This window comes from Brachycentrus maculatus, unplaced genomic scaffold (assembly GCF_059751285.1).
Source record: "Brachycentrus maculatus isolate JH-2025_06_01 unplaced genomic scaffold, ASM5975128v1 h1tg000244l, whole genome shotgun sequence".
Lineage (NCBI taxonomy): Eukaryota > Metazoa > Arthropoda > Insecta > Trichoptera > Brachycentridae > Brachycentrus > Brachycentrus maculatus.
The window spans coordinates 2,237,531-2,252,034 of NW_028280995.1; the positions used below are offsets into that span (position 1 = coordinate 2,237,531).

The 14,504-nt window shown below is 36.2% G+C and overlaps 1 protein-coding gene across 2 annotated transcripts in view; it reads left to right on the forward strand.

Annotated features, from left to right (window-relative positions):
• fliI (FLII actin remodeling protein) overlaps positions 1–14,504 on the forward strand; it is a 26,588-nt gene continuing 12,084 nt past the window's right edge. Inside the window, exons 1-12 of one of the 2 annotated variants that reach the window (XM_088265246.1) lie at positions 1–75; positions 364–474; positions 566–804; positions 1,832–1,993; positions 5,065–5,279; positions 5,642–5,864; positions 7,755–7,996; positions 9,877–10,036; positions 11,739–11,985; positions 12,539–12,724; positions 14,058–14,191; positions 14,315–14,492. In XM_088265246.1, coding sequence (XP_088121372.1) covers positions 13–75; positions 364–474; positions 566–804; positions 1,832–1,993; positions 5,065–5,279; positions 5,642–5,864; positions 7,755–7,996; positions 9,877–10,036; positions 11,739–11,985; positions 12,539–12,724; positions 14,058–14,191; positions 14,315–14,492 — 2,160 coding nt within the window. In that variant the 5' untranslated portion in view covers positions 1–12. Of the gene's footprint in view, positions 76–363; positions 475–565; positions 805–1,831; positions 1,994–2,134; positions 2,283–5,064; positions 5,280–5,641; positions 5,865–7,754; positions 7,997–9,876; positions 10,037–11,738; positions 11,986–12,538; positions 12,725–14,057; positions 14,192–14,314; positions 14,493–14,504 lie in introns of those variants that run through there. The other variant, XM_088265247.1, reaches the window with a different exon arrangement.

Genomic DNA, 14,504 nt, shown 5'->3' on the forward strand with positions numbered 1-14,504 from the left:
GGAATTTGAAACATGGCGAACACGGGCGTGTTGCCTTTTGTCCGGGGTGTAGATTTTACAAATAATGATTTTAGCGTAAGTTGATACCTTCAAATATTATCGGATTTCAACACGGTGTGTTAAGGAATTGTTTAAAAAATATTTTTCTTTCCCACCTGCCACTCTTATCTAAATGTCATGTGGCCGATGTCATTCCCATCTCATTTTGTAAACAGAATTGTTTAATTTACGATTTGGTTGACTCTTGTTAGCCGTTAAAAGCAAAATAACAATGTAAATACTTGAATATCTTGATTGGATACTTAGTCGATAGTAAATGAACTGTTTCGATGGCAGTAAATACATGATATTTCCATATTTTAGGATGGGAAATTTCCCAATGCTATGCGCCTTATGACAGGCGTTCAGTGGCTAAAATTGGACAAAACCAATTTGTGCGAGATACCAGAACAAATGGGCAAATTGGTAAAGTTGGTAAGTAGAATTAATATAATTAAATGGGATCTATTGACATGAATCTAATGTCGAATCCTCTGATATTTATCATAAAACTTTATTTTCGCAGGAAAATTTGTCATTAAAGAGAAACAACTTGGAGAAGTTGTATGGAGAGATAACGGATTTACACTGTTTGAGATCTTTAAATATACGACACAATAAAGTGAAGAGTTCAGGTTTGCCCGCTGACCTCTTTAAGTTGGAAGAGCTGACTACTCTCGACCTTTCTCACAACCGGCTCAAGGATATTCCGGAAGGACTGGACAAAGCTAAATCTTTATTAGTACTTAACTTGAGCCATAATTCGTAAGTTATTTATATATATATTTTATTTTTCGGGGAACCCAATTTAGTAATGATGGTTCTTTCATTATCTATTACATTAGGGTGGAGACTGACTGGAGCATATCGTCGTAACGTAACACGTTACGATGCGAGCATTCAGGCAGTCAGTACAGCGAGCCGAGCGCTCCATCCATTGTTTCGGATGCTCGCTGCGAGTGATGTTACGACATTATGTTACGACGAAATGCTCCGGTCAGTCTCCACCTTTAGGTTCATGATAACCTGTTTTTGTTGGGGAAAAATATTTAAAATAAAACACTGCTTATTTATCTCTACAAATGATAAATAAATTCAACTAGCAATATTAATTCAATTAACTTAGTAGCATTCTAAGTTCTGTGTGACCTTTTAATTATAAATTGATTATTAATTATAAAATCATAAATTTAAATTCAATCAAACGTTTATCCGAAACCCAATGGTGCATAGGGCACTGCATTATATAAACACAGTGTAATCTTGATCGTTAACACACAAAGGAAAGGTGATCAGCCCTCCGCTTCAGGTACTGTTGTCAGTATTAAAGTCCAGGGTAATATTGAATAAATATTAGAGTGAAAGAATCACTTATATTTATTTGAACCCCCTGGGAATCGAACCCGGGACCTCCAGAACAATAGCTGAGCGTGCTGACCATTACACTACGAAAGCGGACAAAATTATAAATACAAAATAATAATTTTGTTATTATTTTAACCAAAATATATGCCATGCTTTAAGTAGCATTCTTAGTTCTGTGTGACCTCTTCATTATTAATGAATTATTAACTATAAAATTATAAATAAAATAGTATAATTTTGTTATTATTATAATAAAAATATATGCCTTGCCTTATGTAGCATTCTAAGTTCTGTGTGACCTCATCCTCAAAAATCATAGTGGGATAAATGCAAAACCTAAATTATTCTAGTCTATTTACAAATAATAAAAAATGCACAAATCCCTCACTCTACTTTTTTTTTATCAGTGGACATGTTTGTATTTCAGGATAGATTGTATTCCTCCAACCCTCTTTATCCAGTTGACTGATCTGCTATTTCTCGACTTATCTAACAACGAACTGGAGACCCTGCCTCCGCAGACGCGTCGCCTCGCCAATTTACAGACCCTGATATTGAACAACAACCCTCTTGGCCTGTTTCAACTAAGGTTTGTAATAATTCATATTTCCAATAGTGCATGAAACACAAAATCAAGTAAGCTTTTTTCTTAGCTGTGATAGTTCATAAGGAACTGTCACGAGAGGTGGTATTATACATGATAAAAATAGTGAAGGACATTGGTAACAAAAACCAAGCTAGGACACAAAATGCCGAACCCTCTTCTAGTGGAACGGAAGGTCTGCAGATGACAATCAACAGTACCGTCTTCTTCTGAGGAGTTTTACTTGGTTTCCTCCCAGCAATGAGCAAATGCTGAGAAATTCCTGATTAAAATGGTAAAACAAAAATTTATTATTAATACATATTTATGAATAAAGTTATTGTCATTCAGATTTAACCTGTTAACCGGGCTGGACGCATAAATACGTCAAACGTAAACAATATCGGGTACGGGTAGGACATATGAATACGTCCTTGAAATATATCGCTCACTCCTTTCAAGAACGTCATAAATCAAAATAATCGATTTTTCAGGAGAACGATTTTAAAGTTTAAAAATATAACACAATGTATTAAAAATAAATATCAAGCTACTTATTAAACTTTTTACTGTGCAACAGATCTTTTTAGGTAAAACCTGAAGGTTTTTTCTACATTTGAAAAATATTTAATTTATTTATAAAAATAATTAAACAATACATTTTCTTCAAAATGCAAAAACAACATTTTCTGCCCTGTAGCGGGTAAATATTAAGTTAAAAATATGCCTCTTTTGCTGGGATATAGTACATTTTCTGGGCATTCCGAAAACATCCACAACTGAAAATTGACGATTTTTGATTTATGACGTTCTTGAAAGGAGTGAGCGATATGTTGCGCCCTGAAGACATATATTTTTCAAACAACAAAGGTATTAGTCATCCATACATGTCTCGACATGAATTTAAGACACGGAGTGAATCAGTATTCGCGCCCGTTACAAGTTGCGTAATTGGACAGCGGACCGCCCGGTTAACAGGTTAATGTAAAAAAAATATACTGTCATTTTTATGAATAAAGTTTTTATCATTAAGTTTTGATATTAAAAAATCACTTTGAAGACAAACCGGCGAATCGCCACCTTTGTGAGTCAACGACAAATTGACCTAGGCCGGCGATTTGCCGGCTTTGTGTCGCAATGGGTCATGACGAGCGAGGAAAACTTGGATCAAGCATTTCAAATGAAAGTGTTCAGGTCAAGAGTCGGAATAATTGGCTGGTATGTATGAGTAGATGCATAAATGTGGATGTGGCGGAGGATTTTTGCAAAGACAGAGTGGTGTGGCATTCTATTCTCTCTGCCTACCCCTGGGGGGAATCGGCATGATGGTTAGTTGGTTATCTTATGAAAGCAAGGTTATCAGTTTTGGGTTTCAGGGACTTGTCTAAAAGTAAAATAATCTTCTTTGTTTATTTTCACCCTCCTGGTAATCGAACCCGTGACCTACAAGATAGCCAAACATGCTAAGCACTATACTTCTTCTTCTTCTTCTTCTATAGCCTTGTCTCCTCCGCTGCTGGATATAGGCTTTCCGTATCCTTCCATTTTTATTTGGTTTGTTACTGTTTGCAGCCAGTTTTTACCTCCTACGGCAGCTATTTCTTTGGGCCATCTTTATTGAGGCCTTTTTTGACCTTCATCTTAAAATTTTAAGTGCCCATCTTGTGTAGTCTTATCTTGCAACATGTCCTGCCCATTGCCGCTTGTGTCTTGCTACACGAACTTTTCAATACTCTACAATATACAACAAATAGAAGTAAGATTAAACTAACTAACTAACTAACCATCACGCCGCTTCCTCGCAGGGGTAGGCAGAGAGAATCGAACGCCACACCACTCTGTCTTTGCAAACATTCTTTGCCTCTTCTACATTCATGCATCTCCTCATACATACCCGACGATTATTACGACTCCTGACCCGGCCGCTTTCAAGTATTTGACATACCTGATTGTGCCAAGTTTTCCTCGGTCGTCCTCTGCTTCTTTTTCCAACTACATTCGCCTCATAAATTTGTTTAACCGTTCTTTCTTCACTCATACGCTCCACATGTCCAAACCATCTCAACACACCTTTCTTAATTTTATCGATAATGCTTATCTCAGCCTTACATTCTTTCCTTATTTCATCATTCGAACATCTATCAAACATCGTTTTGCCACACATTCGTCTGAGGGATCGCATTTCGACTGCATTCAGTCTGCTTTCATCCTTCTTTTGCCAACTCCATGCTTCACTTCCATACATAAGGGTCGGAACCAGAACTCCATTGTGTACTGCCAGTTTAGCTTCCGCTGATAGATTTTTATTTGCTAAAACTGATTTTAGTGCACCATTCACTTTGTTCAAGTAAGATTTAGAAGAAAAAAAAATGTTTTTCAATAAATCAAATAGTGGATGGTTGCAAAGACCATTAACTACGTAGCAATCATAAGTTTTGACTTAATTAATTACCATCATCAATCATTGTATCACATGAAAAATTAGCACTTAAATGTGTTCCAATGCATGCCATTTTGTGTTATGCTAATTTCATTTATTTATGTTAAATTCTAGCTAATCATTTACTGATATTTATCACAAACATAATCACAAGCATTCATCAGCATAAAGTGAAACTGTTTTCTTTTTTTAAAGGCGGGGAACATTTGTTTTTTGCTAGCTTAGCTTTTTAAAAATAATTTCCATATACAGTAGGACCTCTATAATCAAACGGCGAAAATTTACCCACTGTCTGGACTAGTGGAGTGTTCGGATCGCAGATCAGAGAATCTGTAGGGTATGTTTATCAATTAAAACAAATATGTTTTGTGAAATTTTAAATGTATTTTTTCTTTTTTTTAAAGAATGATAATGATATGATGAATGATTTAAAAATTTATTTAATGATAGGTAAAAAGCTTTGTCCGGCAATTTACATCAAAGCACCTTTTTGGTACAGGAATATCCACTTGGTCAGGCAAGAAGTGCGGGAGGGATGAGTAGGCATTCGGATTACAGAGGTGTTAGGATTAGCGGGGGTTCGGATTGTAGAGGTCCTGCTGCACTATGATTTTATTTTTAATTATGTTCATTACAGACAGTTGCCTTCTCTTCTAAATTTGGAAAGTTTACACATGAGAAATACACAGAGGACTTTAGCCAATGTTCCATCCTCGCTGGAATCCTTGTCCAATTTGGCAGAACTGGATTTGTCACAAAACTCTCTACCAAAAATTCCGGATGCTCTTTATCTACTGTGTAACCTCAAAAGGTTAAATTTGAGTGAAAATGAAATCACGGAAGTATCAACTGGTAGGAAAAACATTTTTACATTATTATTACATAATTACATTATTGCAACATTAACACTCTAAGGACGGAAAAGGTATTTCTACCCGTTTGGTCGATTTTTGCTTAAGGACAGGAAGGGTATTTTACCTTCTGCGCCGGCCTCATTTCAAAGTCAGAAAAGAAGGGATTACATATTTAATGTTTTTATATGAATATTATGTACCAATCTCTTTGTTAAGGTCGTAAAAATATGTACATAATTATCAAATCCTGTCGCCAGCAGTCTGCAGGCGTAAAAAACACCCGTCCGAAATGTGTTAAATATCCAGATATGGTATATACATATATGTATATTTCAGATTATTTTTGTATGATTCTTGTAGCTATCGACATGTGGCAAAAATTAGAGACTTTGAATCTGTCTCGAAACAAGCTGACAGCTCTTCCAACATCTTTGTGTAAACTCCAACTGCTCAGGAGATTATATGTGAATGACAATATGCTGGACTTTGAAGGAATACCTTCTGGAATCGGCAAATTAGGATGTCTAGAAGTGTTTTCCGCCGCTAACAATCATTTGGAAATGATTCCCGAAGGATTATGCAGGTAAAAATAAAAATAAATATTTTGCTAACTTTTTATAATTGTTCTTCTAACCCCTATCTGTATGTAATGGCACTGCATTAAGTACAGTAAAACCTCTATATAACGGACTAATTTTGAGAGAGGGGGTGTCCATTAAAACCGTAAGTCCGTTGTATGAAAATAGGTTTAAAAGAAATCAATTTTTTTTTGAAAATATGATCATTGTATTTAGACATAAATAAATAATACAAAATTCTATTTATTGTCTTTGGTCACTCATCGTAAATGACGTTGCTGTTTGATATCGACCTGCTTGCTTTCAGTAATTCTACTTTGGAAAAGGAAACAAGTTTGTTTGCACTTTTGAAGTTTGCTGTTTTTTTTATAATCAACTCTCTAAAATTACGTAAATGCGTATAGTATTTATTGAACAGATTTTTGTCCGCTATATCCAAAGTTCGTTAAATATAGGTCCGTTACATCGAGGTTTTGTAGTGTTATCTTGATCGTTAAATACACAAGGGAAAGGCAATCAGCCCTGCGCTTTGGACGCCAGTGCATTATAATATCAAATAAATATTAGAATGAAAAATCACTTATATTTCATTTCCCCTGGGAATCGAAACCTGGAACATCAGCATCGTAGCCAAACATGCTGGCCACTACACAGAGGGGAAAATATGTACACACCAATTTATTACCAACATTAAGTAGTTGGAATTAATTATGGAGTATGTGTAAGACGGAGGATATAGTGAGGTGGAGACGACAACGAAGGCGATACTGAAATGATCATGTAAACAGAATGTCAGATGACAGACTTCCACGTATCGCCCTTCAAGGAATCCCTGAAGGACGCAGACCCCCAGGCAGACCTCCAAAAAGGTGGAAAGACAGCTGGGAGTCAACATCCCAAGAGCTACAAGCGGAGGCACAAAAAGATCCTTATGATCTAGAAAAAGAAGAAGAAGAAGGAGAATTAATTATAAAAACAGGATAAAACCTCCATCAAAGTTACCACCAAATCAATTAATGAAATTAGCGGCCAGAATATGTTTGTTATCAGATTCTTATAAGATTTCCTGCCATGTTAGTAGTGTGTAATTAAAGTGCAAACATCACTAGCACCACATGCGTTTTGCATAAATTACACGGAGATGCCATTCAATGTGCAATAATGTGTAATAATTTCACATTCCATTTGTGAGAAACTGCGTTCGGCTAAGCGTGACATTGTTTTGTTTTTTAACTCATCTGCTGCAAACACCTCAGTATGGTGATACGGTCTGTTGTGCGCACTGCTAATCTGTAAAACATGTTTCTACTGATGAGAAATAAAAGAAGTGTGAACGCTTAATCTAGAGGGTTTATTTTTTTATAAAAATGCAAAGGTCTTTTTTGGTTCATCAAATATAAATATGTACATTTATGTATTAAATGTTAAATCAAACATTGATGTTCGATTTAACATGTAATACATAAATTAAAATGGAGTTCTACAAATTAAACGCCAAATCAATAAATACATTTATATATTTCTTGAATGGTATTATGTGTTATTACCTATGTAATAACACATAATACTGCAAATTGCAGTGTGTTTTTTTGGCAAGTGATGTTGTTTTAAGCATGAAATCTAAAGGGTTGCGCAGTTCTTTCGCGAGTGACGTTTTCCTAATGAATGAAGTGATAAAAATGTGATATGTATGAGATTTAAGATGTTCGTTTCGGTGAGAAAAGTTGTCAGAAACCATCCCTAGGCATAATTTTTGGCTTGCGTCGGAGTATGTTGGACGCTCTGAAGCGGTTAATCTGGGAATGGCCGTTGGCGGCGCTGAAGGCCTTCTGCTCCCTGCTGAAGATCCACCTGTCCCCCGGGAGAGAGCACCTCACGAGCGTAGTGTGTCCCAGGTGCGGGTCCCTGAAGCGCCTGAACCTGAGCTGCAACCGCCTGATCACGCTGCCGGACGCCGTGCACCTGCTCACCGACCTGGAGCTGCTGGACCTGCGCGAGAATCCCGACCTGCTGATGCCGCCCAAGCCGCAGGAGGTGCAGAAGGGATCCGGAGTGGAGTTCTACAATATCGACTTCTCTCTGCAGAACCAGCTCAGGCTGGCCGGAGCTATTGTGCCGCCACCGGTTCAAGCTACTCGTGAGTCATTTTTGTTTATTTATCAATTGTTTACGCATTGCCCTCTCAAATACAACCTCCAGACATCAATATATTAGTACACTGACTCTTGAGTCATTTGTGTAATTGCTTGTGTAACAAATTAATGTTCAATATAAACAAATTGTAGCAAATAAATAAATTGTGTGATTTTTTTTTCTTTATTTTAAATTCTTTTGCATTACATGACATAAATTCAAATACAAAAAAATATGAATAAAATATAAATATAAATACAAAAAAAGATCTCACAAAGGCACGGCCTGTGTGTGGGTATACAATATAATTTAGCCATAGTAAAGGGTATAAGGGTATAGGTTTTATAAGTAGAACTAGAATAATAGTGTTAATATAAAACACAAAAAATACTTGACTATCAGAAAACAAAAATTATTATTATTTTTTTTTTTAAATAAAATTAAAAACTTAAAAACAAAAAAGATGAAATAGTAAAAAGTTAGCAAGCATGTACTACAAGAAAAAGGAGTTTAAATCTGTCTCTTCAATGAACAATCTAAGCAAAAGGTGATGTAACCCTTTTTTATATGGAATAACCCACAAAGCCTCTATTTTTAGCTGCTTATCTGCAAGTAGGATAGTAAGGATAGGAAAGGTGAATGTAAAAAATTCATCACAAACACCCAGGCCAATTGAAAATAAATCTTTCTTGAATTTATTTTGCAATGGGCAGGAATCAAACCCTCGATGCCAGATTCGCAGTCGAGCGTCTACCCAATTACGCCACCGCACCTGTCTATTTATCTTATTTTGCTAATTTAATTTTTCTGTAAAGTTACATGTAAAACAAAATTTAAAAAAAAACTAAACCATACAATCTATAGCTTGAATTTCAAATTCAAGTTGGTGTTTACGACAATGCCAGTTAGATTTTTAAGTCTGTCAATTTAAAAATCTAAATGACAACATTTTAGAAGACCAATCCAGATTCAATAAAAATATTTAAAGGGTAATGGGGTAACTATATTAAAATAGTTGCATACCTTAATTAAGGTAAACAAAAGTATGCTCTTAATTCTGTTTGCAACAAGCACAAGTTAGCATAATTTTAGTTATATCTTTTTGTATTATTAATACATACTATATATTTACTGTAGAACAGGGTTACTTGAACTTTGATGTGTTACTTGAGCCCAGTAAAAAAAAAAAAATTAGATCTGTATTTAGTCTACAATAATAAATGTATCGACATGATTCATTGTTTCCCTGACAGGTGACACTTATTGTCACGATACGTTCATTATTGTAGACCAAATACAGTTTTAAATCTCTTTTTTGTACTGGGCTCAAGTAACACATCAAAGTTCAAGCCCCGTTCTACGGTACACTTGTTGATAATAAACAATCAACAAATAATTTGTATTTTCAAAATATTCTTATTTATTTTTGTTTTCATATTTTGTTTGGTAATAAACATTCCTTATCATTTATCGTTGAGTTTTTGTAATACCTCTTAAAACATTGTTGTCGGGCAGTTTTTCATCAACCCTGACCCTAATTAGTATACTAAGTAGAGTCGTATACTAATCACAGTAACTGTAAACTCAATTCCAATCTGTACAATCTTTTTTGGCGTCTCTCGCACTCTACCAAAAGTAAGCAAATAGAATGCTTATAAGCGTCTCCTGCTCTCTATTAACAGTATGTAAAAGACGCTTTTAAGCGTTTCCCGCAAACAATGTGTCAAGATTTGAAGTTATGGATTGTTGATTCTTTACGTCGCACCTGCTGATATTTAAATAGCTCATCAATCTTCCTTTGTACTAAATTTCTTTAAAACAGAATACAAAGTTTGTCAGCTTAAATAACTTACATTAATAATTAATTATATAATATTGGTTCAGATTCTAGCAAGGATGTAGTTGCCCGCAAGCTTCGTCTCCGCAGGGGCGGAAGGCAGGCAGAAGGAGCGGCCGCGGACCAGGACCAAGCCAAGATCCTCAAGGGGATGCAAGATGCTCCTCATCTCCCCCCGCCGCAGGAATTGAAAGCTCAATCACTTAAGTGAGTATTTCAGTAGCTATAACCAAGCATGTGAGACTACACCCTACACCCTAACTCTCTCGATATCTCGGCTATTTTCAAGAATCACTGTTTGAATTAGCCTGTAAAGGGCAAGTCATGAACAATTTAGAAATATATATCAAGTTAAATACTGATAAAACATTAACACACTATGGACGGGAAAGGTATTTCTACTCGTTCGGTCGATTGATGCTTAAGGACGGGAAAGGTATTTTTACTTTCTGCGGTGGCCTCATTTCAAGGTCAGATAAGAAGATATCGCTCACTCCTTTCAAGAACGTCATAAATCAAAAAACTTGATTTTTCAGGAGAACGTTTTTAAAGTTTAAAAATATAATACAATGTATTAAAAATAAATATCAACCCACTTACTGAACTTTTTACTGTGCAACAGATCTTTTTAGGTAAAACCTGAATGTTTTTTCTCCATTTGAAAAATATTTAGTATATTTAAAAAAATAATTAAACATTACATTTTCTTCAAAATGCAAAAACAACACTTTCTGCCCCGTAGCGGGTAAATATTAAGTTTAAAAATGCCTCTTTTGCTGGGATACAGTACATTTTCTGGGCATTCCGAAAACATGCACAGCTGAAAATTGAAGATTTTTGACATATTTAATGTTTTTATATAAATATTATGTACCAATCTCTTTGTTAAGGTCTTAAGTATATGTACATAATTATCAAATCTTGTCACCAGCGGTCTGCAGGCTTAAAAAAAACACCCATGTGAAATGTGTCAATAATATGCCTCACCATTATTGTCTATGTTTCCACTGAACCAAGTCCCACCCCTTAACCACCCCCCCCCCTGTCTAGTTATTACCACACCCACTTCTGCCAATATTTCAATGATTTTTTGATCTACAACATCTGGATTATCTCAAAATTACCTTCTCAATTTGAAATTTTTCAAAATCTATTCAATGCTACCTTCTCGACAAAAAAAAAAGATTTTTTTATCGTTCGTTTTTGTGATCGCCTGTTGATGAAAACATCTGTAGTTTGCCAAACTATTTTAGTAAAATAAAACTCAATTAGTGGTCTAATATGTCTCTATAACCCTTATCCGCACCCAATGGTGCATAGGGCACTGCATCGTATTGACGCAATTTTATCGTGATCGTTAATTATATGAAGGCAAGGTGATCACTCCTGCGCTTCAGGGACCAGTCCAGAGTAATATCAATATAAATATTAGAGTGTAAAATCACTAATATTTATTGTCACCCCCCCTGGGAATCGAGCCTGAGACCTCCAGCACGGTAGCTAAACACTCTGACCATTACACCACGAAGGCAGACTCATTAATTTTTAATAGTAATATGTAATAATTTTCCGCCTCCGTGGTGTAATGGTCAGCGTGTTTAGCTACCGTGCTGGAGGTCCCGGGTTCGATTCCCAGGTGGGGGTGAAAATAAATATGAGTGATTTTACACTGTAATATTTATTTAATATTACCCTGGACTGGTTCCTGAGGCACAAGAGTGATCACCTTGCCTTCATGTAAGTAATGATTAAGATAACACTGTGTCAATTCGATGCAGTGTCCTATGCACCATTGGGTGCGGATAAAGGTTATAAGTAAGTAAGTAAGTAATAATAACCCTGCAAAGGGTTACCTGGGCATTGAACTCGGGACTTTCCACTTGTTGCTGAGCCAAAATGATGTTTTCAGACCGAAGCGCTGGGACGAGGCGCTGGAGAAGCCCCCGTTGGACTATTCAGAGTTCTTCGACGAGGACGCGGGACAAATCCCGGGAATATCCATATGGGAGATTGAAAATTTCCTCCCCAACCTGATTGATGAAGTGGCCCACGGCAAGTTCTACGAAGGCGACTGCTACATCGTGCTGAAGACTTCTTTGGACGAGCAAGGCTCCTTGACTTGGGAAATTCACTTCTGGATCGGGGAAAGGGCTACGGTGAGCTATTTTTCTATGCCAAAACATTTTAAATGACGATTTAATATTCCTATTTAGCAAAGATCCCTTTTATTTAGATGTATGCAAGATCCTAACCCGGATTATTTTACATACTGGGAGACGCCTGAATTTTTTATATTTTTATGCAGCTTATACTTTGCATACCTCTGTGGTGTGATGGTTAGCGTCTTTAGCTACCGTGCCTGAGGTCCCAAATTCGATTCCCAAGGAGGGTTGAAAATAAATATTAGTGATTTTACACTCTAATATTTATTTAATATTACCCTGGACCGGTCCCTGAAGCGCAGGAGTGATCACCTTGCCTCCATGTAAATAACGATCATGATAACACTGGGTCAATACGATGTAGTGCCCTATGCACCATTGGGTGCAGATGAGGGTTAGAAGAATACTTTGACCAGTTATCTTATTCACAACATTTTGAGTGTGTCCAAACGAGTAAGAACAAGTATTTGAACGCACTCAAAATGTTGTCATTTCTAATTAGTTTGTAAATAAGAGGTTGATTGATAATATCTGTTTGACCGGGCAGCTGGATAAGAAGGCGTGTTCGGCCATCCACGCCGTGCACCTGCGCAACTACCTGGGGGCCGGGGGGCGCACAATCCGCCAGGAGCAGGGGGACGAGTCGGAGGACTTCCTGCAGCTCTTCCCGGCCGGCATCACCTACATCCAGGGCGGGAGGACGCCCAGCGGCTTCTTCACCATCGAGGACACGGTGAGACCTACTTCACATAGGGCATTAACTAGTCGTCAGTTTATCCCGAGCGTGACTCGGGAAAGGAGATTGTGTTGCATTGATGAGTTTGTGTTGCATTGATGAGTTTGTGTTGCATAGATGAGTTTGTGTTGCATTGATGAGTTTGTGTTGCATTGATGAGTTTGTGTTGCATTGATGAGTTTGTGTTGTATTGATGAGTTTGTGTTGCATTGGTGGTATTGATTTGCCCGAGCCAAATGTATTTATGTATTTGTTTTTATTGACTAACACGAGCAGTGTTCGGGTAGTCTTGTTTCGAGTTGTTTGTTGATGATTTCTTGCAACGATGAATTTTTTCACCAAAATTATACTGTAAATTATAAGTGGTTAAGCGCGCAATCACACGTGGTGACAATTGGGCATTCGTAGCATGAGCTTCTTGTTGGTCAAAACATCTGTGTGTTGGTTATTGCTCCTATAGCTATCCATATATTTCATGTCTCACTCCATGTGGAGTATATGGATTCTCTCCCAAGTCTTTTATTTTTGTTTAATTTGATTTTTACTTGGTAAATACCACTATTTCTTAAAATATATTGTGACATGTGCGTCGATGCATTCCGCATTTCAAACACTATAAAATAATGCGAAATGCAAAAATCTTAAGAAACAAGAAATACATAATGGTATTTACCATGTAAAACATATATGTATTAAACATAGATAGATTTTAGCGCGAGGTGACTGCCAAATCAGTTAATAATTTTGTAAAATTTTATTGAATTCAACATTCAAACACATTTTATGGGTGGTGGCTTGTATCCTATAAAGACATATAAGCTGTGGGCATGGAAAAGAATATGGAATGCTGTGATAATGAAGGAAATTCGGAATATCTTTTACCGGATATATATAACAGATTTTTAGACTTTTGAAGAATTTTAGAATGAAGGTTGTATGTGTCAAGTTTAACATATGTTCAAAACTATTTTACGATTACAAATATTTCTAAATTAATACTATGTAGTTGAGTTTTAAAAATATTTATGCCATGATACAATTGGTATAAAATATACATACACGGTGTAGGCTATATTTAAAAAAAAAAAATATTTGTATTTTTCAATCAATTATTGGAATCACGTTTGGTATGAGTCGAGGCTGTCAGTTTGGTTGTATACAATATGTCTGTCCACCTTTTTTGGAAAAATTAGACATGACACATAGTAATATTTAGTTACAAAATAATTATTTGATGATAGTAACATTTTTCAGGACAAACCAGAAATAGGTAGATCAGTCACATTTCAAATAAGAACATTTTTTAGTTATCATTTATTTTTATTTCCAGTACTATGCTACGAGATTATACAGAGTCCATGCCAGTGGATCCACCATACACTTAGAGCCCGTTCCAGTCAATCTCTCCTCTTTAGACCCGAGATATGTATTCCTTCTCGATATGGGACTCAACTTATTCCTCTGGTTAGTATGCTGAATAAACATGCTTTATATAATATTTATATGATTCATATAAATATTCAAATGCTTCATATAAACCCCTCACCCGTTGTTCAACAATTCATTCAAAGTGAATTTTATTTGCAGGTTTGGTAAAACATCGAAGAATACACTGAAATCCAAAACCAGGTTGTTTGCTGAGAAAATCAACAAGAATGAGAGGAAGAACCGCGCTGAAATACATTCTGAAATGCAAGACTCGGAGAGTCCCGAGTTTTGGAAGGCCATCGGTAACGATCTGGGAAAACAACACGAACCACTACTGGTAAAATAAAAG